At 43.4% G+C, this 21,889-nt stretch overlaps 1 protein-coding gene across 3 annotated transcripts; it reads left to right on the top strand.

The window, feature by feature from the left end:
* Positions 1-42: 42 nt before the first annotated feature.
* On the top strand, positions 43-21,309 carry LOC128121094 (zinc finger protein 11). 3 transcript variants are annotated; one of them, XM_052755534.1, is made up of 3 exons: positions 43-2,447; positions 14,585-14,680; positions 17,056-21,309. In XM_052755534.1, exons 2-3 carry the CDS (start codon positions 14,671-14,673, stop codon positions 19,005-19,007), a joined length of 1,962 nt encoding a protein of 653 aa, XP_052611494.1. In that variant the 5' UTR covers positions 43-2,447; positions 14,585-14,670; the 3' UTR covers positions 19,008-21,309. The 3 variants fall into 3 exon arrangements, with proteins under 3 accessions (XP_052611494.1, XP_052611495.1, XP_052611497.1); XM_052755535.1 differs by lacking the exon at positions 43-2,447 and adding an exon at positions 2,514-2,752; XM_052755537.1 differs by lacking the exon at positions 43-2,447 and adding an exon at positions 4,948-4,971.
* Positions 21,310-21,889: the final 580 nt, after the last annotated feature.

The raw sequence follows: 21,889 nt of genomic DNA, 5'->3' as shown, positions 1-21,889 counted from the left end.
CTTGCCACAATTCAGAGTCAATTTGGAAGTGCGAACCTCAATTAAGGAATAGCTTTTTTTTTAAAAGATTATTTATTTATTATGTATATAGTGTTCTGCCCGCTTGTATCCCTGCAGGCCAGACAAGGGTACCAGATCTCATTACAGATGGTTGGGAGCCACCATGTGGTTGCTGGGAACTGAACTCAGGACCTCTAGGAGAGCAGTCAGTGCTCTTAACCCCTGAGCCATCTCTCCAGCCCCAGGAATAGCTTCTGCCAGACTGGCCTAATTGCTAATTGATGTAGGAGGACCCAGCCCACGTCTGGTGGTGCCATTTGTAGGCAGGTTGTGCCATTCCTAGGTAGGTGGGCCTAAGAACAGTAATTGAGCAAGCCCTGGGAAGCAAGGCAGTAATCATTTTCCTTTTGTAACAGGCCCCCCAGACCTTAACATGACTGACTCCATGATGGAAGTACCATTCAGGCCCTAAAGCTGATCACATAGACAACATCACTAGCCAAAATGAAAACAAAGATCTAATCCATGAAAGTCTATAGTTTTGGAAAAGTCTTTAAATGTACTTATTTTGCTTTTTGGTTTCTGTAGTTCTGCTTCTAGCTAACTGTTCTTGCATCTGAAGTATGTCAACTGGGATATGTTTTTGTGTGTGTGTGCTTAAAAGCTCACCCTGAGAAAGGCTCAGGGCGACACTGGGATCCTGAACACCCAGTGCAATTGCTAGCTGGCTAACAAAAACTTCCTATTGGCTTAAACCCATGTTCAAACCGTCTTCTCTGGTGGGTACCCCACAACATTTCTGAAGGTTGTGCAAATGGGTCTAGTGATCTGTAGTATAAATTACTGGCATCCTATGCTCCTAGTACCTCTTTGAAAGCCATTCTTTGTGTGACTCCACTTCTCTGTACATCATTTCTTAGAAATCAAGCCTTAATCTGCATCTGATTAAGAGGCTTTCATTTCCAGTCAGCTTGTCTTTCTCAGTGAAAGCTGATCTGTTTGACTTATGATTTGAAATGCCCCAAAGCCCACTGTGTTATTGCCATCCTCTTTCTCTTCCTCCTCCTCCTCCCCCTCCTCCTCTTTTCTTTTTTGGTTAATTTCACACAATACAGAGCTATCTGTGAAGAGGGAACCATAATTAAGAAAATACCTCCACATGATTGTGGTACAGGCAAGCCTGTGGGGCATTTTCTCAATTAGTGATTGATGGGAGAGGGCCCAGCCCATTGTGGGCTATAGTCCTGGATTCTTAGAAGAAACCAGGCTGAGCAAGCCAGTAAGCAGCACTCCTCCACAGCCTCTGCATCAGCTCCTGCCTCCAGGTTTCTGTCGTGTTTGAGTTCCTGTCCTGACTTCTTTCCAGGATGAACAGTGATGTGGAAGCCTGAGCAAAATACACCCTTTCCTCCCAAGTTGCTTTGGTCATGTTTATTACAGCAATAATAACCCTAAGACACACACCGTAGTCAAACTGGTAAGATCCAAAGATTAACTGAAAATTAAGAAAGAAGCAAAATCAATACATATATAGGAAAGTATGATCTCAGTTACAGAAATGTGTAATCAAAAATAGAAATTAAAAAATGAAGCCGGGTGTGGTGGCATATGCCTTAAATCCCAGCACTCTGGGGAGGCTGAGGCAGGCTCTGAGTTTGAGACCAGCCTAGTCTACAGAGTGAGTTCTACATCTAGTGATACACAGAGAAATCCTGTTTTGAAAAAACAAACAAGCAAACAACAAAAAGTTACATTTTTAAATTCAGAAAAAAAGAATGTCAATATAAGATTCTGTATTAAAAAAAAAAAGGTTCTGTATTCATCAGAGTATTCTTTCCAGAACAGTGGAAATTATGTTGACATACCAGTTGCTTATCACAAGGCCAGAAATGAAAATTACAATTTGCAAATATTTAATAGGGACTTGAAGCAACTATAAGGGAATGCAAAATATACAAGTTGGTCAAAATACATTGTACGAAATTCTCAGAGAATTGCCCAAAATATTTAAAAATAAAATAAATCTTTAAAATAAAATTCTGTGCAGCAAAGACCTGTCATTGTGTCCTTACTCAGCCTGGAAGTGGTAACTTGCACTGTCTATCAGGGATGCAGGGAGCCCGGAAGCATTCTCCATGCAGGGCTGCTAGGCTGAGAACTGCCCCTGAGATGGGCTTCAGCCTTGGGCGGGCTTTGTGTGGGGCACCGCCAAGGTGGGATCTGTTTCCGATCTGCACTTCCGGTCTCGCTGTCGCTGGTCAGCCTGTGACCTCATCACTTGGACCTCACACGAGGACTCCTAGACACCTCGGAACCCGGACACTCCGGAACGTGTCTCCAGAACTGGAGACCCCGGAACGGGACACTGCGGAACCCAGAGACCCGGGAACCCGGACTCCCCCGGAACGGGACACCGCGGAAACAATTCGTTCCGGAATCCGGACATGGTGAGTCGGGGCCCGGCCTCCTAGTAGCGAGGGCTGCGCGGTAGCTGCAGCGGTTCGGGGTCAGCGGCGGGTCGCCGATCGATTCCTTCTGGGGCGGCTCTGGGGCACAGGCCTGGCAGCCCGATGGCGGGGTCTTGGGGACAACCCGACTCCCTGAGTGCGGGTCCTGACTGACAGGAGCTCTGGGCTGGGGTCCCCGAGCCCCCTTCTGAGCATCCTAATGTATGGGCGGCATCCACTCAGGACAGTCAATTCCTAAGACTTTCCCACGCCAGCTTCCTGTCTTCACATCAAACTGTCCCCGCGTAGGTTTCAAACAAACTCCGTGCTTTTTATTTATTTTTCTTTCCCCCGGTGCACATCAGGTGGCAAATTTGAAAGGACTTGTTTTGTGTTCGTGAACGTTGCCCCGGAGCTGAAGAAAGCACAGGATAGTTAAGAGTCCTGGTAAAACTCTTCATGTCACACTTCCCTCATCGCACAGACACTTCATCATGGCATCTTTCAGAGGTGGTGTGTCTTCGTTTCATCCTCCAAATGTACTTTTTTTTTTTTTTTTTTTAAACTGCATTTCCATGCTTCCTGGCATCAAGTGCGGATACTAGGTGCTCCCAGCTGCCCCGTCTCAGGATAGGAGTTGTATAATAAAGGGGGAGTCCCTGGATTCTGTTCTAGGGTGGATCTGTGAGCACGCAGCCTTTAAGAGGAGCGGCTGGATGCCAAGGGGGCTGGGGGGAACCTTTGGTATATTGTATATGAAGACACTGCATTTTGTTTACATATTGGCGACTGTACTATAACTGTGTTCTCATCCTGGTATACTTACTCTATATTGTGACTTTTGGGTCATACAGTAAGACAATTTTAATTTTTTTATTTTTGAAGAGCTTTCACATTTAAAAAAAATTCTGATAGTCAATTTGTCATCTCCAATAGTTTCTGAGGATTACATTTACATCTCACTCCCCGTGTTTATGTTCCTCTTTCCCGCCTTTTTCTTTCTAGTGACAGACTTCTCTTCTCGTAGTTCAGGCTGACCTGGAAGTTTCCTTGTTTTTGCTGATGTCTCCTGAGGGCTGGGTTATCTTTTTGGTGATAGCCCTTCTAAAGGCTATGCTCAGCCCTGTGTTAAATTGCTGGGTTTTTTTTTGGTTTGTCGAGACAGGGTTTCTCTGTGTAGCTTTGCGCCTTTCCTGGATCTCGCTCTGTAGACCAGGCTGGCCTCAAACTCACAGAGACCTGCCTGGCTCTGCCTCCGGAGTGCTGGGATTAAAGGCGTGCGCCACCACCGCCTGGCTTAAATTGCTGTTTTAAATAAATTAGAATCCATGCTTTTATGTAGCTCCTGTAAGCATATACTAGAAACGATTTCTAGGACTGTACAGGGAACTGTTCGTTTGTTTTTTTAAACCCCTTTTCTACCTTATGACTACCCCATGGATGTGCTTACACATGTATTTACAGTTACTCCCCTGCCTGAGGTCTAGGGAGATTTTTCACCTCCTTTGTTCCCAAAGCTTGGAAGTTCATATATAGTCCCTTGAATGAAGCATGGAAAATTTGGATCACTCAGTGTTTTTTGTTTGTTTGTTTGGTGTGTGTGTGTGTGTGTTTCTGTGTCTGACATCAGGGTAGTAGGCACCCATTGTAGACATATCACCCATGTTGTGAGTTTCAGAATTCTCTTCTCTGCAAAAAATATATACTGCCTTCTCTGGGCCCATTTGTAGACTAGGTCTCTGTTGTGTTTTGCGACTATTTCAGAAAAACTGGAATGTTGAACATCCTCACATCTGAGAATGAGGCTAATACCCATTCAAGTGCCTACTTGAGTAAACTCCATGAAGTTTAAGAATGCCCTATTCCAACGAAAAGCCAAAAGATCCGAAATTTCCTCTTTTTGTAGTATTTATCTTCCTTGACTTACTGATCCCCTGGTCAATTCGATTGCCACGTGTTCTTTGATATAATTGGTCACATTTGCATATAGTTGTACATGTCTGTATTTCTAGCAATTGGGATGCTGCATGAGGGATTGAGTTCAGGGCCAGCTTGGGCTGTACAGGGAGCACCAGGCCACCTCAGTTACATTGCAAGACCCTGTTTCGACAAATACATCAGCCAATTATCTGTGCACAGTGTGAAGTTGATTCTGTTACTCTGAGTTCTGTTTTGGGCATCCTTTCCATGGCAGGTCTTTCATCCTGAGCATGAAGAGACTGAAGAGAAACATATTTTTACTCTTTTCCAATCTTTTCTTTTTTCATTAAACTTAACTTCTCATGCTATAGATATTCAGGAATTGTCAGCTGCCATGATTCGAAAACTGTCCATATATGTGATGTTTAGCCTTGGTTGTCAGTTTAACTGGATCTAGAATCAATTAAAATTGATAGTTGTGAGGGATTTTCTTGGTTAAGTTGTCTGAGGTGGGAAGACTCATGTGGGTGTTACCTTCCATTGGCAGCTCAATTAAAAGGAAGTCCTAGAGGAGAGCTTTTCCTTTGCTCTTACAGTCTTGCTGGTAAGTTCATCTATCCTGTTGCTGCTTTTGTTGCTGTTACCACTGCTGCTGCTACATTCTTTTGCTGATACTATTTGGACTTCCGACATGGACTGAAGTTTAGTGGATCTCCAGGGATCCTCTAGGCTTTCAGCATGAGGTTAGGACTACAGAGGTATCCAGCCTTGCAAACTGGTCAGTCGTTCCCGTGTGAAGACAACCATTGTCACACTAACCCAGATTGTATTGCATGTGCTGGCTAGTTTTATGTCAACTTGACACAAGAGAGAGTTGTTGGAGAGGAGGGAACTTCATTTGAGAAACTGCCTCCAGTAGAGCTGGCTGTAGCCAAGCCTGTAGAACATTTTCTTAATTAGTGATTGATATGGAAGAGCCCAGGCCATTGTGAGTGGGGCCACCCCTGGGCTGGTGGTCCTGAGTGCTATAAGAAGGCAGGCTGAGAGAGCTACTAGAAGCAAGCCAGTAATTAGCACCCCTCTGTGGCCTCTGCATCAGCTCCTGCTTCCAGGATCCTGCAGTGTTTGAGTTCCCGTCCTGACTTCCTTTGATGATGACCAGTGATGGGGAAATGTAAGCCAAATAAACCCTTTCCTCCCCAACTTGCTTTTGGTAATGATGTTTCATCATAGCAATAGTAACCCCAACTAATACATTGTATAAGCCAATCTAATAAATACCCTATTTTAAAAAATATATATTTAACATATATGTTATATATAATGTATACATATTACATACACATGTGTGTGTGTGAGAGAGAGAGAGAGACAGAGACAGAGAGAAAGAGAGAGAGAGAGAGAGAGAGAGAGAGAGAAAGAAAGAGAGAGAGAGAGAGAAAGAGTGTCTCTGTGTAGTGCTGCCCTGGCTATCCTGGAATTCTGTTTAGATCAAGTTAGCCTGGAACTCACAGATAACCATCTGCCTCTGCCTCCCTAGTGCTGGGATTAAAGTCATGCACCCCAGTGCCTGGCGATTGTTTTTTGTTCTTGTTTTTTGAAATTAATATAATTAATATTATATTATTTGTAAATTATCTGTGTACAGTGTGAAGTTGAGAGTCTATTCCTCTGAGTTCTATTTTGGGTACCCTTTCCATGGCAGGTCTTTTATCTTAAGCATACTGAGACTGAAGAGAACCGTATTTTACTCCTTACCATTTTTTTCTTGTATATTTGCAAATGCTGTCATTAGACACAAACTGCTGGAATATCTTAGTTACTCCAGTCCTGCTTGTGTACCCCCTGCTCTCTCTGAAATTCATAGCCTTTTCTTTAATTGTTACACACACACACACACACACACACACACACACACACACACACACACACAAATACAACCTAAGTCTATATAATGTTACTTGTATGTATATAATTTCAGGGCTGATCACTTGTTATTGAATAATCAGTTGAAGGTTCTTCCTAGGGGAAGACTGTTTCTCCAGTTCTCAGCAATCTTTCCTGGCCGGTAGTTCTTTGTCTAGGGTTGGGGCCCGTGAGATTTTGCCTTTCCACATTAGCACGTCTGTTGGTGTGGTCCTTGTTCAGGTCTTGTTTGGGAACTGTGTTGTTGAAGCTTCCTGGGTGTAGCTTCCCTGACATTTCTAGGAGACACAATCTGACACCAGACGGCCAGCCCCTCTGGTGCTTACCCCTCCACCCCTGTGGATGTTCCCTGAGCTTCAGGTGTAGGAGTTGTGTTGTGGGTGTATCAATTGTAGCTGATATGGTTAGTTGTTTTGTGCATTTTGATCGGTTGGGTGCTTTTCTCTAATGGTCTCCATCTGTTGCAAAGAGACTTTTCTTTGATGAGGGGTGAGAACTACATTTATCTGTGAGTGTAGGGGTGAATATTTAGAACGGAGTTGGAAACTGTGCTGGCCTAGTAAAGTGACAGCTGTAGGCTCTCCTCCAAGACCCATGATCTCACTAGCTCTGGGGAGCTGGCTAGGTTTCCAGTACCAGGCATGATTTCCTTCTTGGTTAGCAAACATTAAATCCAGTTAAGAGAGTTGTTAGTTACTTCCAATTCTTGCATGTGTTATGCTATCCTGGTTGTTGGTATCGTTCATAGGCTTCATAGCTGGGTAGCACTATTGGTTAATTCTCTCCTTTGGACACTTGTGTGGCCTCTTCTGGTACCATAAAAGCTAGTCCTCAGGGTGGGATCTTTTAGATCGGATCCTCTGGGTGCTGTATCTGAAGTATCGAAAGCTATTGGGGTTCAGCCCCTCGATTGCCTTCACCCAGAGTTCCAGAAGAGATGCTACCAGCAGTGGATTAATCTGAGGGATTCTCTAAGAAATCTACGTACACGAAACTCTTTAGTCCATATACTTTATTCTTCTGAGTCAGTTCTCTCTCTACACAGCTTCTTTTCTGCTCTCAAATTGCTCCTTTCTTGCCTGATACTCTCTGTCTCTTTCTGCTGTTCCCTCTGAGTGCTATCTTAATTCCTATATATAATTTTGCCTCATCTTGGTCTTTCTCATCTCGTTCTTCCCCACCTCGTTCTTCCTCATCTTCCATCCCGTTCTTTTAGTTCTCTCTTCTAGCCCTCCAATCTAGTTCTCCTCTAATCAAGTTCTTCCCATCTCAGTTGGCTCCCCTCCAGTTCTTACCCATCTAGTTCTCCCATTCTCTTTTTTCTTCTCCAGCCCATCTCTGAAAATAAATCTGCCTTTTATCCCTTTGGCCCTTATCTCTCTCCAAGCTGTCTCTGCTCCCTCCGTTTTCTGGCAGGCCCGGGGAAGTGTGCTTGGTTGCTAGGCAACATAGGTAGGCAGCTTCTGTCACAGGTAGATGTACCTGTGAGTAGGAACCCTTTAGTTCTGAGTTAATTGTTAAGGGTGGATCTAAAGCTAGAGATAAGACTTTGGAAAGGAGAAAGTTAAGCGTAATTAGCACATCCGCCAGGCCTTCTCAAACAGATAGTCTGGATGCTTAAGTCTGTTCTTAGAGAGTCTGTGAGATATCTCAGATAAGATACTTTGGTCCATCCAGAGATGGTCCTAGCCGGATGCTGCTATTGATGATAATTACAGAAAGGCCCGAAATTAGGGATTTTTGTATGCGTCTGTTGTTAGCACAATTGGAGAAAGTTATACAAATACTTTAATTGTATAGGGGACATTGTGCCCAATGAATGATGGAAAAGCTACAATAGCACACGAGAAATTTAGCAGGAAACAGCTAATAATCAAAAGCCAATATCACCAAGACTTCTTGAGCCTTGGCCTCATCCTCTGGAAGAGAGCTTAACTCCTCCAGGTCTAGCTTTGACATAATCAGCTGAATTCCTACTTCATCTATTTTTTGTGGCCTGCAGCACTAAAGTACAGTGTCTTCAGCAGTAGGGAACCAAGGGCATCAGTAGTAGCCTATCATGTTTGGGGAGTCTCCTGTACCCCCCTGTGAATATATATTCCCTTTTCAATATTCATTGCATTGGTTCTGTTCTTCTAGGGAACCCTAACTAATACAATGTGTTAAGGTCCCTTAAGTTGACAGTTGGTCATTGGTCCTTCCGGTGTTTCTAATGTTCTGGTTTATTTTCTAAAAAACAACGTCTCATGAGCAGTTCAGAATCAGGGAACCCACTAAATTAATATGATTTGCATTGGTCAGCAAATTGATAGTTGAAATTGTAACGGTAGAGACTCACCTAATCTTTTGGTACCCACAATCTGCAGATGCTCCAATAGTTTGTGTATAATGATAGTATTTGCAAGTAATCTACAGAATCCTCTGGTATACTTTATTTTAGATTTCTCACAATACTTGTTATAATAGAAATACTACATAACTATTAGTTTTTCTGCACTGGTATAGAATAATAACAAGAAAAGTGTGTGCTTAGCTAGATGTTTTCCCACAGTACTTCCTGTCATCTTGTACGGGGTGAATCTGCAGAGGTGAAACACAAAAAGCCGCCTATAATTTGATGGTGAGGACACTAGTGTGGTTATGATTGCCCATTGCTTCTTAAACTATCATCTTGTAAAGTGAGGACTTCTAAAAATTGTTTTCAGTAGTAGTGGGGGTTGAACCTTGGGCATCATGCTTATGAGTCAGATGCTCTTTCACTGAGCTACATCCCTGGCCCCAAAGTTAATCTGTGAAGTGGAACAATATTGAAGTGCAGACCTAACTCATGGTTTATTCATTTTTGCCGTGTCGAGGTGGAGTTTTATTATTCTGTCCTGCCTATTTAAGAACGTGCTTTGTAGCATAGGCTGGCCCCAATGTCAAGGTCCTCTTATTTGACCCTCCTGAGTTCTGGCACCACAGGCATGTGCCATAGGCAGTGCTTCTCATCTTTTGATGGAGTTTGAGCATCTATTCACTTTTCATATCCTTAAAAACACAGAATGTTGGGGGCAGGGGTCCCGGGGACTCCTGATAGCTTCCCATCTGGTAACCATCTCTGTTTTCTCTTATGGATACCATGGTAAGTTGTTAGCAAAGTTACCCACTTTCATTGTGAGCACTTATTTTCCACTGCTTTCTGATTCTTATCTGCGTTTTAAGTGTTGACATGGATGCACTCAGAAGTCTTCATTTCCTTCTTTGATTTTTATTTATTTTTGTGTGCATCCACTGTGTATGCATACTCACATGTGTGGGTGCACATTTGTGTGCAGGTGTAGGTGTGCATGCACATGTGAGCGCATGTATGTAGAGGCCAAATGCTGGCGTCAGGTGTCTTCCTCAGTCATTTTCTGTCTTACACATTAACACAGAAGCTCTCCTCTGAACCCACCGTGTAGGCATAAGTTTTTCTGGTCCCACCCAGCCCCCCCCCCCCCATCCAGACAAATCTCTCTAACCCGTGGTCCTGTAGCCGCTTATAAAGTAATCACTCAGAGGCTTAATATTAGTTACAAACTGTATGGTCAATGGCTTAAGTTTCTTGCTAGCTAGCTATTGTATCTTAAATGAACCCATTTCTATTAATCTATGTTTCCGTGGCTTTACTGGTCTGCTGGCATGTTGCTCCTTGGGCAGCAGGCTGGCGTCTCCTTTGCCTTTCTTCTTCCTGTCTCTCTCTTGGATTTCCTGCCTGGCTATAACCTGACTCGCCATAGGCCACAGCAGCTTCTTTATTAACCAGTTGTAGCAACACATATTCACAGCCTACAGAAAGATATCCCACAGCACCAGCATGTGCTGGTTTGTTGAGTTTAGCTAGCCACCTTGCTCTAAAGATCCCCTGTTTATCTCCTGAGACTTGGGATTCCAAGGGGGTTGTCTCTTTTAAAAAATCTTATTTAATTAACATTTTTTCATTTATTTTACATACCGACCACAGTGTCCCCTTCCTCCTCTCCTCCCATTCCCTCCCCTACCTCCCATCTACCCCCTCCCCATCCACTCCTCCTCCATCTCCATTTAGAAAGGGGCAGGCCTCCCATGGGCTTGAACAAAGCATGGCACTTCAAGGTGAGGCAGGATCGAGCTCCTCCCCCTGCATAAAGGCTGGGCAAGGTAATCCAGCATGGAGAACAGGTTTCCAAAAGCCATCTAAGTGCCAGGGACAGGTCCTGATCTCACTGATAAGAGCCTTACAAAGAGACCAAGCTACACAACTGTCACACACATGCAGAGGGCCTAAGTCGGTCCCATGCAGCTTCCCGAACTGTTGGTCCAGAGTCCATGAGCTCATGAGCTCAGATTGTTGTCTCTGTGGGTTCCCCTGTCATGACCTTGACCTTCATGTCACATGCAATCCCTCCTCCCTCTTTTCAACTGGACTCCTGGATCTTGGTCCAGTGCTTGGCTGTGGGTCTCTGCATCTGCTTCCATCAGTTACTGGATGAAGGCTCTCTGATGACAGTTAGGATAGTCACCAATCTGATCACAGGAGAAGGCCAGCTCAGGCACCCTCTCCACTATTGCTGGGCATCCTTGTGGATTCTTGGGAATTTCCCTGGCACCAGGTTTCTCCCTAACCCTAAAATAGCCTCAAGGGGGCTGTCTTAGTCAGGGTTTCTTTTTTTTTCTTTTCTTTTCTTTCTTTCTTTCTTTTTTTTAATGCAGGGTTTTTCTGTATAGTTTTGGTGCCTGTCCTGGATCTCGCTCTGTAGACCAGGCTGGCCTCGAACTCACAGAGATCCGCCTGGCTCTGCCTCCCCAGTGCTGGGATTAAAGGCATACGCCACCGCCACCCGGCTTAGTCAGGGTTTCTATTGCTGTGAAGAGACACCATGACCACATCAACTCTTATAAAAGAAAAGCATTTCATTGGGGTGGCTTACATTTTCAGAGGTTTAGTCCATCATCATGGTGTGATATAGCGGCCTGCAGGCAGACATGGTGCTGGAGACGGAGCTGAGAGTCCTGCGTCTTGTGCAGGCAACAGGAAGTGGTCTCAGTGTCACCCTGAGAGAAGTTTGAGCAAGAGACCTCATAGCCCACCCCGACAGCGACCCACTTTCTCTAACAAGGCCACACCTCCCCCAACAAGGCCACACCTACTCTACCAAGGCCACACCTACTCTACAAGGCCACACCTCCTATTCGTGGCCTTTGGGGGCCATTTTCTTCCAAACCATCATAGGCGTTAGGTCCACCTAGAGTTTCCACGCGTGCCCTGTAGCAAGTGTTTACCCACTGAGCCGTCTCCTTCCCTTAAGTTCCCTACTTTAACTTGTATGAGTTCTTGGCACGTAGTTTCTGTTCTTAAGGCCATTGGCAGCTCTGAACTGTAAATACTGCGCGTCATCATGTCGTTCTGTAGTTTCTGTGCCCTTGATGTGACCTAGGGATTTACATGTAAGTGCATTCTGTTTACGCGGTTACTCAACACTATGGTAGAAAAGGGAACTGCTCTATAGCCAGGACTTACGGTGACATCTGTGTACTAAAAATGGGCTTTCATTGCTTCGCTTTTCGCGCTTTCCCAGGGTAAAGGTTTTCTCATTAGGTATAACGAGTCAGCTGTGTTCTGCGTGGGTAACCAGTAGCCTCAACTTCAGGTGAGCGTAAACACTGAAGGTGTGCCCCAAATAGCTGTGCGGCTGCCACTGGTCATTGTGGGTGGCAGGAAGAAGAGATGGCTTTTAAAGCTATTAAGAAACGATCCAAATGATTTCTACTGGCATCTCTTGGGCCGTCTCCAAGTTTCTCTGGGGTGGTTGTGGGATATGGGAACGTCTCTCAAGAAAGAATACTGAAAATGAATGAGCAGCATTTCCAGATACTCAGATTTGTTCACTCCTGTCTCAATCCACGGCTCCTGACGGAGACAGCCCCAGGGTATGTGTATTCAACCCTTTTTACTGCAATCTGGAACTCACATCACTTCTCTGCCAAATCCACTAAAGTTAGCCAGTGTACATCTGGTGAACTTACTTTTCAGCATTGTGCTGACTATTCTGTGTATTTGCTTTTCTATATAAACTTTAGAGTCTTTTGTCCTAAAGTTTAAAAAGTTTTTAAAATTACCTTTCATTTGTATCTGCTTGTGTGTATGCTCACATGTGTGTGCGCGTTGGTGTGTACACATGGGGTTGTGTGTGTGTGTGTGTGTGTGTGTGTACTTCAGCATGCTTGTGGAAGTCGGAGGACCACTTGTGGGAGTTAGTTCTCTCTTTCTTCCTTGTGGGTCCAGAGGATGGAACTCAAATTGTTAAGTATGGCTAAAAGTGCCTTTACCCTCTGTAGGGAGCACTAACCACTGAGCTTTTTCTCCGGCTCTAACAGTATCACTTGCTAATCAGAACACAGTGCTCTGGTTAGGTGGTTGTGGTTTTGGTTTTGTCAATGTGGCACACACTAGGGTCGTCAGAGAAGAAGGAACCTCAGTTAAGAAAATGCCACCATTAGATTGGCCTGTAGGCGAGCATGTGGGACATTTTCTTGACTGATGATTGATGTGGAAGGGCCCAGTCCCCTGGGGGAGATGCTGTTCCTGTATACTTTCATGTCACGTGTGTTGTACTGTCCCTTCTCTCTTAAGGCCCCACCCCTTTCAGTGGCCCCTGTCTAGCTTCCTGACCTCCACAAACACCCCAAGCGAAGTGTACAGATCTAAAAATTCAAAGCTAGGATAGTATTCTAGAGAGAACATGTGGCATTTATCTTTCTGGACCTCAGTATAATTTGTCTCCATCCCATCTATCTCCGTGCAAATTTCATTTTTCTGTACAGCTGAATAAATACCACTGTGTATATGCATCCCATTTTCATTGTCCACTCTTCCATTGATGGACATCTAGGCTGATTCCATTTCCTAGCCATTAGGCTAGAGAGCCATGGCCATAGATGAGCAAGTATCTCCGTAGTAGAATATGGCGCCCTCTGGGTTTATGCTGGGACATGTGGTCTTTTTGTAGCTGTTTGAGAAACCTCCACATTGACTTCCATAGTGGCTGTACCAGTTTACACTCCCACCGACAGTGAGTAGGTCCTTTCTCCACATGCTCATTATCATTTGTTTTCTTGATGATACCCATTCTGTGGTGAGATGGAGTCTCAAAGTATTAAATTTGCATCTCCTTCATGGCTAAGGGACATCGAACCATTTTAAAAGTATTTATTGGCCATTTGGAGTTCTTCTTTGGAGAACTGTTCAGATCCTTAGCCCACCTTGGGATGGGGTTGTTTGTCTTCTTTCTGTCCAGTCCTTTGTGCTATCAACTTGTGTTTCAGGAGCGGTTGACATTCGAGGATGTGTCATTGGTTTCTCCCCAGAGGAGCGGGAATGCCTAGACCCCGCTCGCTGGAATCTGTATAGGGATGTGATGTTGGAGAATTACAGGAACCTTGTCTCCCTGGGTGAGGATCTCTCCCCTACAGAATTCTTAACTCCTCGACATCTGATTTTCCTTCTCTGTAGGCTTGTCTCAGGGGCTTCTGGTTTATATGAAGGCAGTTGACATTCCTACGCATAAGAGAAATACTTAGGTGCTTGATGGTCTGGAGAAGATCATTTTAATTGTATTTATGTTGAAATCTCCTTTCTTGAGGAAGTGTTTCGTCTTCACTCTAGATCAGTGGTTCTCAACCTGTGGGTCTTGACCCCCAACAGGGGTCACAGATCAGATACCCCGCATAGCAGGCATTTGCATTCCAGTTCATAAAATTATAGTTATGAAGTAGCAACAAAAGTAGTTTTATGGTGTGTGTGTGTGTGGGGTCACCACCACATGAGGAACTGTATTAAAGGGTTGAAGCATTAGGAAGGTTGAGAACCAGTGTTGTAGATCAGTGGTAACGTCAGAAACTTGCTGGCATGAAGTGTGGTGGCTGTATCTTAGGGTCCATTTGCTTTGAGTTGGTCACGTGTGCAAGTGAAGCTTAGCATCTCCAAGTTGAAAATCCCTCACACATAATCTTTTTTTTTTTTTCCTCTGTGTAGCCCTGGCTGTCCTGGAACTCACTCTGTAGACCAGGCTGGCCTTGAACTCGGAGATTTGCCTGCCTCTGCCTCCCGAGTGCTAGGATGAAAGGTGTACACCTCCACCACCTGGCAGACATATTCTAATGTATATGACAGGGAATAATCAGAGAAATAATTTCCTCAAAACTTCTTTTATATCTCTTCTTTTCTCCCAGCAAGAAATGTTATTATGAGACTCTTAACTGAACATGTTCTCTATTTTGTAATTAAACAGGTCTTGCTGTGTGTAAACCTTACCTGGTCTCATTGCTGGAGCAGAGAAAGGCGCCTTGGAATGTGAAGAGACAAGAGTCAGGAACCATGTACCCAGGTAGGTAGGAATGACACAGGAAGAAGCCATGTTTTCAGATGTGGGTTGGGAATCCCTGTTTCAATGGAGATGATTTTTCAGGAGCCTCTGGAGCTGGACTTACAGATTGTTGTGAGCTACCTGCCATGTGGGTGCGCTGGGAACTGAACCCAGGTCCTCTGGAAGAGCTACACATGCTTGAAACTGTTGAACCACCTCTCCAGCCCCAGATGCATAACCTTTAAGTATACAAATAACAAAGTAAAGCAACAGTAATGTGAAACCTATCAACTGTTCCTATTTCTGTGGACTGGGAGCATCAGCTAATACACCATTGAACTATGTAGAGTCCATCAGAGTCATTCAAATAGATTTTTGTTTTATGTTCTCTCTAGGGTTTTATTTTTTATCTTTTCTGTTAGAAACACTTGCTCTTGTTTCTGTTTTGGACTCCTTGGGCTTGGGCTGGAGGGAAGTCTGGTTGAGAGCGAGTCCTACTTTCGCAGAGGACCCAAATTTAGTTCCCGATTTTCAGGTTGGGTGGCTCACAACTTCCCGTAATCCAGGGGTCCGTTGCCCCCTTCTGGCCTTTGCAGGCACTATACTCAATTTGCACATACCTTTACACAAACACATGTATACATTAAAAAAAAAATCTTTAAAAAAAGATTCTATTGTCTTCTCTTCTCTGGTTGACTGTCTGAAGTAATAGCATCTTGTGGATACTGTAATGATTATCAGGGTTAGGTATAGTCTTCCCATTCTGACATACTGTACAAAGTATACCTGTTATCTCATGCACTGTGGAGCAGGATATGCTGAAATGACCTATCAGGGAACCTTCAGACACTTGAAAAATGTATTCATTTGTTCTTTTCTTTTTCTCTCCAAGAGAGCAGAATGATGTGGGAAGTTGTTTTTGTCTTGGGGTGTCGGGAGAGTGCTGTTTTCAGAAAAGAAGAGTTGTGACTGACAAGGAAAGTAACAGGCTTTTCAGTGTATACCTGTGGGGAAATGGAGAGTTTTTTCTGTTTGCTGTTCTGCTGTCTGGAGGACATGTCTGTTTGGCCTGGTATTGAGGTTAGATTCAGAAATAATTCACCTTAGTGCAGTTCCTGGGGTGATCTGTTATTTTGATTTCTTGCAGGTGTTTCTTCTCATTATACCCTAGACTCTTCACAAGAGCAGGAAAAAAAAAACCCAGTTATTACAAAATATGATAGGGAGAAGATGCAGAAATTATGACCTTGACAATTTGCATTAAAGTAAGATGGGAATGTAGCAAGCCTTCAAATATCAACTAACCCTACTTGACACCAAATTTTTCACACTAGAGCCAAACCCTCCAAATGCCAAAAAATGTGGCAAAGGCTTCAATAATAGTTCAACTCTTAATTAACACCAGAGAGTTCATATAGAAGAGAAGCTCTACAAATATCAGTGAATGTGAAGGCTGTGAAGGCTGGAAAGCATTTTCCAGTCAGTCTGTGGCAACTGTGCGCAACAGAAAACCCATTGGCAACTGAGATCAATGACCTACAGCATCTTAGAAAAGAAATCACTGTTAAGAAACTGTATGATTGATTAAACGTCCACAGCATGGTTGGAAACAGTGTTCCTCTTAAATGAAATTTGGGGAATTCTTAAAATGCACCTGTTCCATGCTTTAATTAAGAACCTGAGGGGTTGGAGAGACGGCTCAGAGGTTAAGAGCACTGACTGCTCTTCCAGAGGTCCTGAGTTCAATTCCCAGCAACCACATGGTGGCTCACAACCATCTGTAACAAGATCTGATACCCTCTTCTGGCCTGCAGTCATGCATACTGTGTACATAATAAATAAATAAATCTTAAAAAAAAAAAGAACCCGAACAATTGAAATGTAACTGGACTGAACTTTGAGCCAAATATTCCCTTAGAAAAGAGACTTAAGAATGAAGAACACATTTTAAAGTGTGATTGTCTTTTAGGAGGACTCATTATTTTGTCCCCGGCAAATTTGTTTTCTCTGCACCAAAATACACAGCTTTTATGAATGTAGTAATTTGTTGTTGGTGGTGGTTTGTTGTTGTTTGTTTATTTGAGACAAGGCTTCACTGTGTAGCCCAGGCTATCCTGGCACTTGGTATGGAGCCCATGCTCACTTTGAACTTACCATGATCTTTCTGTTTCACCCTCCTGCATGCTGAGCTTACAGGTGTGAGTTAACCACCCGTCAATTCTTTTCTACGTCCAAATCCAGATACAGATACTTAGAGACTCTAGTATATGTGTATTGAAAATAGGAAGATCATTAATGAGGCTGGGAAATAACATATTGGAGAGACAATATTGTTAGTGTAATGAAATTTATAGCTTTAGCCATGATTAAAATTGTATGTCTTCTTTTCTCCCCAGAAAATCTCTGTGACTGTAATGACTCTGCAAAAGCCTTTGATCAGCACACAAAACTTACCATCCATCAGTGTGTGCATAGTGAAGAGAAGCCATTCAAACAGGAAGAATGTGGTAAAGCACTGATTGATGATTCGGCTTCTGATGGGCGTCACAGGGTGCATAAAGGAGATTTGCCCTACAAATGTAAAGATTGCGGCAAAGCCTTTAAATACCGCTCAATCCTCCACCAACACCGCATAATCCATACTGCTGCAAGACCCTATAAATGCCAAGAGTGTGGGAAAACCTTCAAGAGAAGTAGAAACCTCACGCAACACCAGATGACTCATAAGAGAGAGAAACCCTACAAATGTAAAGAGTGTGGCAAAGCCTTTACTACACATGCTGTGCTTACTCAACACCAAATAGTTCACACTGGGGAGAACCCCTACAAATGTAAAGACTGTGGGAAAGCCTTTAAATATAACTCATCCCTGACTCAGCACGAGGTCATTCATACTGAAGCAAAACCCTACAGATGTCAGGAATGTGGCAAAGCCTTCAAGAGAAGTCACTCCCTGAGTCAGCATCAGATAATTCATAAAGGAGAGAAACCACACAAGTGTAAAGAGTGTGGCAAGGCCTTTAGTAAGCAGTCATCTCTTACTCAACACCAAGTAATTCACACCGGAGAGAAACCCTATCAATGTAAAGAGTGTGGGAGAGCCTTCAGATATCAGTCAACCCTGACGCGACACCAGGTTGTTCACACTGGGGCAAAGCCCTACAAGTGTGAAGAGTGTGGCAAAGCCTTCAACAATAGCTCAACTCTTAGTCGACACCAGATCATTCACACGGGAGAGAAGCCCTACAAATGTCAGGAGTGCAGCAGAGCCTTTTACTGTTCCTCCTTCTTGATCCAGCATATGAAAATCCATTTTGAAGAGATGCCCTATAGATGCAAAGAGTGTGGTAAACCCTTTAGACTCTCCTCACAGCTGATTCGGCACCAGAGAATCCATACCGGAGAGGAACCCTACATATGTAAAGATTGTGGCAGAACCTTCAAATACCACTCAAACCTGACTCGACACCAAATACTTCATACTGGAGCAAAGCCTTACCAGTGTGAAGAGTGTGGCAAAGCCTTCAACAATAGCTCAACCCTTGCTCGACACCTGATCATGCACACGGGAGAGAGACCCTACACATGTCATGAGTGCGGCAGAGCCTTTTACTGTTCCTCATATTTGATCCAGCATATGAAAATCCATTTTGAAGAGATGCCCTATAGATGCAAAGAGTGTGGTAAACCCTTTAAGTGTTCTTCACAGCTGATTCGACACCAGAGAATCCATAGTGGAGAGAAACCCTTCATATGTAAGGAATGTGGCAAAGCCTTCAACTGTACTTCATACTTGACTAAGCATCAGAGAATCCATACTGGAGAGAAACCCTACGTGTGTAAAGAGTGTGGCAAAGCCTTTAATTGTTCTTCCTATCTTTCTAAACATCAGAGAATTCATATTGGAGACAGACTCTATAAATGTAAAGAATGCGGCAAAGCCTATTACTTTTCTTCACAGCTTAACCGACATCAGAGAATTCATACCGGAGAGAAACCCTACATATGTAAAGAATGCGGCAAAGCCTTCAACTGTTCTTCGTATCTTAATAAGCATCTGCAAATCCATATTGTAGAAAAGCCCTATGTATGCAAAGAGTGTGGCAAAGCTTTTAGCTGTCCTTCATACCTTAAAAAACACCAGAGAATTCATACTGGAGATAAGTTTTACAAATGTAAGGAGTGTGACAAAGCCTATTACTTTTCCTCCCAGCTTAATCAGCACCAGAGAATTCATACCAGAGAGCAACCCTACCAGTGTAAAGAGTGCGGCAAAGCCTTCCTTTCTTCTTCCAGCCTGAAGCGGCACCAGGAAACTCATATGCTGGTGAAACCCAGCAGTGTGTAGAATTTGGCAAAGCCTCAGTAGTAACCTATTTGTCACTAGGTATTTCATAAAAGAGAAAAACCCTAGACATGCAGTCCAAGACTTTAACAACTGCTGAAACTTTAGTTCACACCAAAAAGCTCCTACATGAGGGAGACACTACAAGTGTGTGGAGTGTGGGGGAACCTTTAACAGGTGTGTAGCGGTTATTCCATACTAAACAGTCCACAGTGGAGAACAGCTTACAGATATGCTAATGTGGCCTGGCCCTTGACCACAGCTCTTCCTTATTGGACAGTAACAAATTCATGTTGGAAAGAGCACTGTCCTATGTGTAACCCTCAGAAGAGTCTAATACTATACCGTAAATCCCCTCATAAAATAACAAATTTAACAAAGCTTTCACTAATACCTCAAATCTTTTTTTAAAGACAGCCCATACCTCAATAAATCTTGATGTACATAAAGAATTAGCACAGAACAGAAATCTTATGGCTTTGTAGCATAATTTTGAACTTCTGCTTATCATTAATGAAGTGGAAAGAAATGCATCACAGGTGTCAGAGTTATTTGAACTCATCTCCGAAAAGATGGAATTTCTTATACATTAAAATATACTAAATAACTTCACTGTTAAAAACTGCACAAGGCTTGGCCTCGTGTCATTTTAGCAGAAGAATAAGGCTGCGTTCTGAGAAGTTTTTTTTTTTTTTTTTTTTTTTTCTCAAGACAGGGTCTCTCTGTGTAGCTTTGTGCCTTTCCTGGAACTTGCTTTGGAGACCAGGCTGGCCTTGAACTCACAGAAGTCCGCCTGGCTCTGCCTCCCCAGTGCTGGGATTAAAGGCGTGCGCCACCACCGCCTGGCGGCGTTCTGAGAAGTTTTAAACTGTTTTCTCCAGAGAGCATATAATGGATTTTGAAAAACTGTATATTCTGTATAAACTTTATTTTAGTACATACATGGAGTGGATGGTTCTTGTTGCCTCTGATATGTATTGCTTGACATGTTAATTTGTTACAGAGAGTAGATCACCATATTGATCTACTCTTATGTACAGTAAGATCTTATTGATCTTACTGTTATGTACATAACAGATCTTAGTAATATTTTGTTGAGGAATAGTGAATGACTGCTAATTCTTTTTTTATTTTATTAAATTTTCTATTCATTTTACATAACAACCACAGATCCCCCTCTCCTCCCTCCTCCCGCCCCCCAGCCTTGCCCCCAACCCACCTCCCCTCCCACCTCCTCCAAGGCAAGGTCTCCCATGGGGAGTCAGCAGAGCCTGGTACATTCAGTTGACGCAGGTCTAAGCCCCTCCTCCCTACACCAAGGCTGCGAAAGGTGTATGACTGCTAATTCTTGTTCTCAGTGTCCTTATCCTTCAAATAGATGTATAGATTTGAAGATTTATTTGTATATGATATTTTAATCCATCCTTTTTTCACTTACCCAGAAATTATGAGGGATGTGAAAGTATAATAAATTGCTCTAGCTTTCTGAATATTAAGCTATTTATAATTTTTTTGTCATATGGTTTTTATCCATACATCACCCCTTAGTTATACAAAGAACACAGAAATGTTGGTATTCATTTGTGTTGCCTGCAACATACAAATCACAATCTAATGATAAACTTTAGGAGTAAGACTACAGCGATACCATATGTTCATGGATAATTAAGAATAAAAGGAAATTATAGAAACCAAAAATAATTTTAAGGGAGTTGATCATTTATGGCAAGGTAGACACCTTGTGTTTTGGGGAGTGGGTGGGTGAGAATAAAGTCCATTTTATCTAAATGGAACTTATTTAAACACTTCATGCTTCTTTGTTTAGAATAGTTACTTCCTGGTTCTACTTCTCTTAGTCATAAAAGACATATGAATTGAAGTTTATGACTCTGTTTCTGTGACTATTTGTTGGTTGTGACTGTCTTCTGAGCCATCAACCAGAACTTCAGGAGTTCAACTGTGCCTGCTTGCAAAGGATCATCGCAGCTGGGGTTGTTGACTGATCCCTCACAGGAGAGGGGTGCTCATGGGACCCTCCTCTGACTTTACAGCACTCCATACCATCTGTTGTGTGCGGTTTTGCCCTAATTACATGTGGCCTCGGGGAAGGCCTTGGGCATATAGACCAAGGAAGAATGGAGGAGGAACTTCATCTGTGTTGCTGTGGGAAAGCCTTTCATAACTTCTGGGTAAAGACTTTCTGGCACAGCCTTTTGGGTAGGGAGAAACACCCATGCCATAAATAACCCCTTACCTATTCTCTGTACGTAAGCCCAATAAACTCTGGTTCTCCAGAGTGACCTTGGGACGGAACAATACCTCTTATTGTTGTTGGGACTTTATGAGATGAGATAGATGTTTACATCCTCCCTCTGGGAAGGAATTTTAGCAACACTTGGTGTAACTGGCAGAATACGACAAAATTCAAGGATGCTTTTGGGAAGAGTAATGTGTTGTGCCTGATAGGAAAAGTGAGACAACCAAAATGAAGTGTGTGTGTGTATGTGTGTGTGTGTGTGTGTGTGTGTGTGTGTGTGTGTGTGTGTGTGTGTAGAGAAAATTTTGGCATGGTGGTTTGCCTCTACAGGGCTGTGGGGGTAGTGGTGGGAGATGGACGATGCTGAGCAGGGTGGTGAGACATGTAACTAAGGTGAGACACCTGGGGTCCTCCCTGGGGGTCTGGAGAAGCTTTAAGAACAGTTGGAGGGTTCGAGTTGTGTTGACTAGTCTATGTCAACTTGATGCAAGCTAGAGTCACCTGGGGAGAGGGAACCTCCGTTTAGAAGATGCCCCCCACCAGGCCTACCAGATTGGCCTGTGTATGTTTTCTTGATTGATGATTGATGTGGGAGGAGCTAGCACACTGGGCAGCGCCACCCCTGGGA

The sequence above is a fragment of the Peromyscus californicus genome, unplaced genomic scaffold (assembly GCF_007827085.1).
Source record: "Peromyscus californicus insignis strain IS unplaced genomic scaffold, ASM782708v3 Scaffold_2__1_contigs__length_46816999, whole genome shotgun sequence".
Taxonomy (NCBI): Eukaryota; Metazoa; Chordata; class Mammalia; order Rodentia; family Cricetidae; genus Peromyscus; species Peromyscus californicus.
Note: the sequence above shows the minus strand (reverse complement) of the source record. Positions and strands in the feature narration are given on the sequence as shown.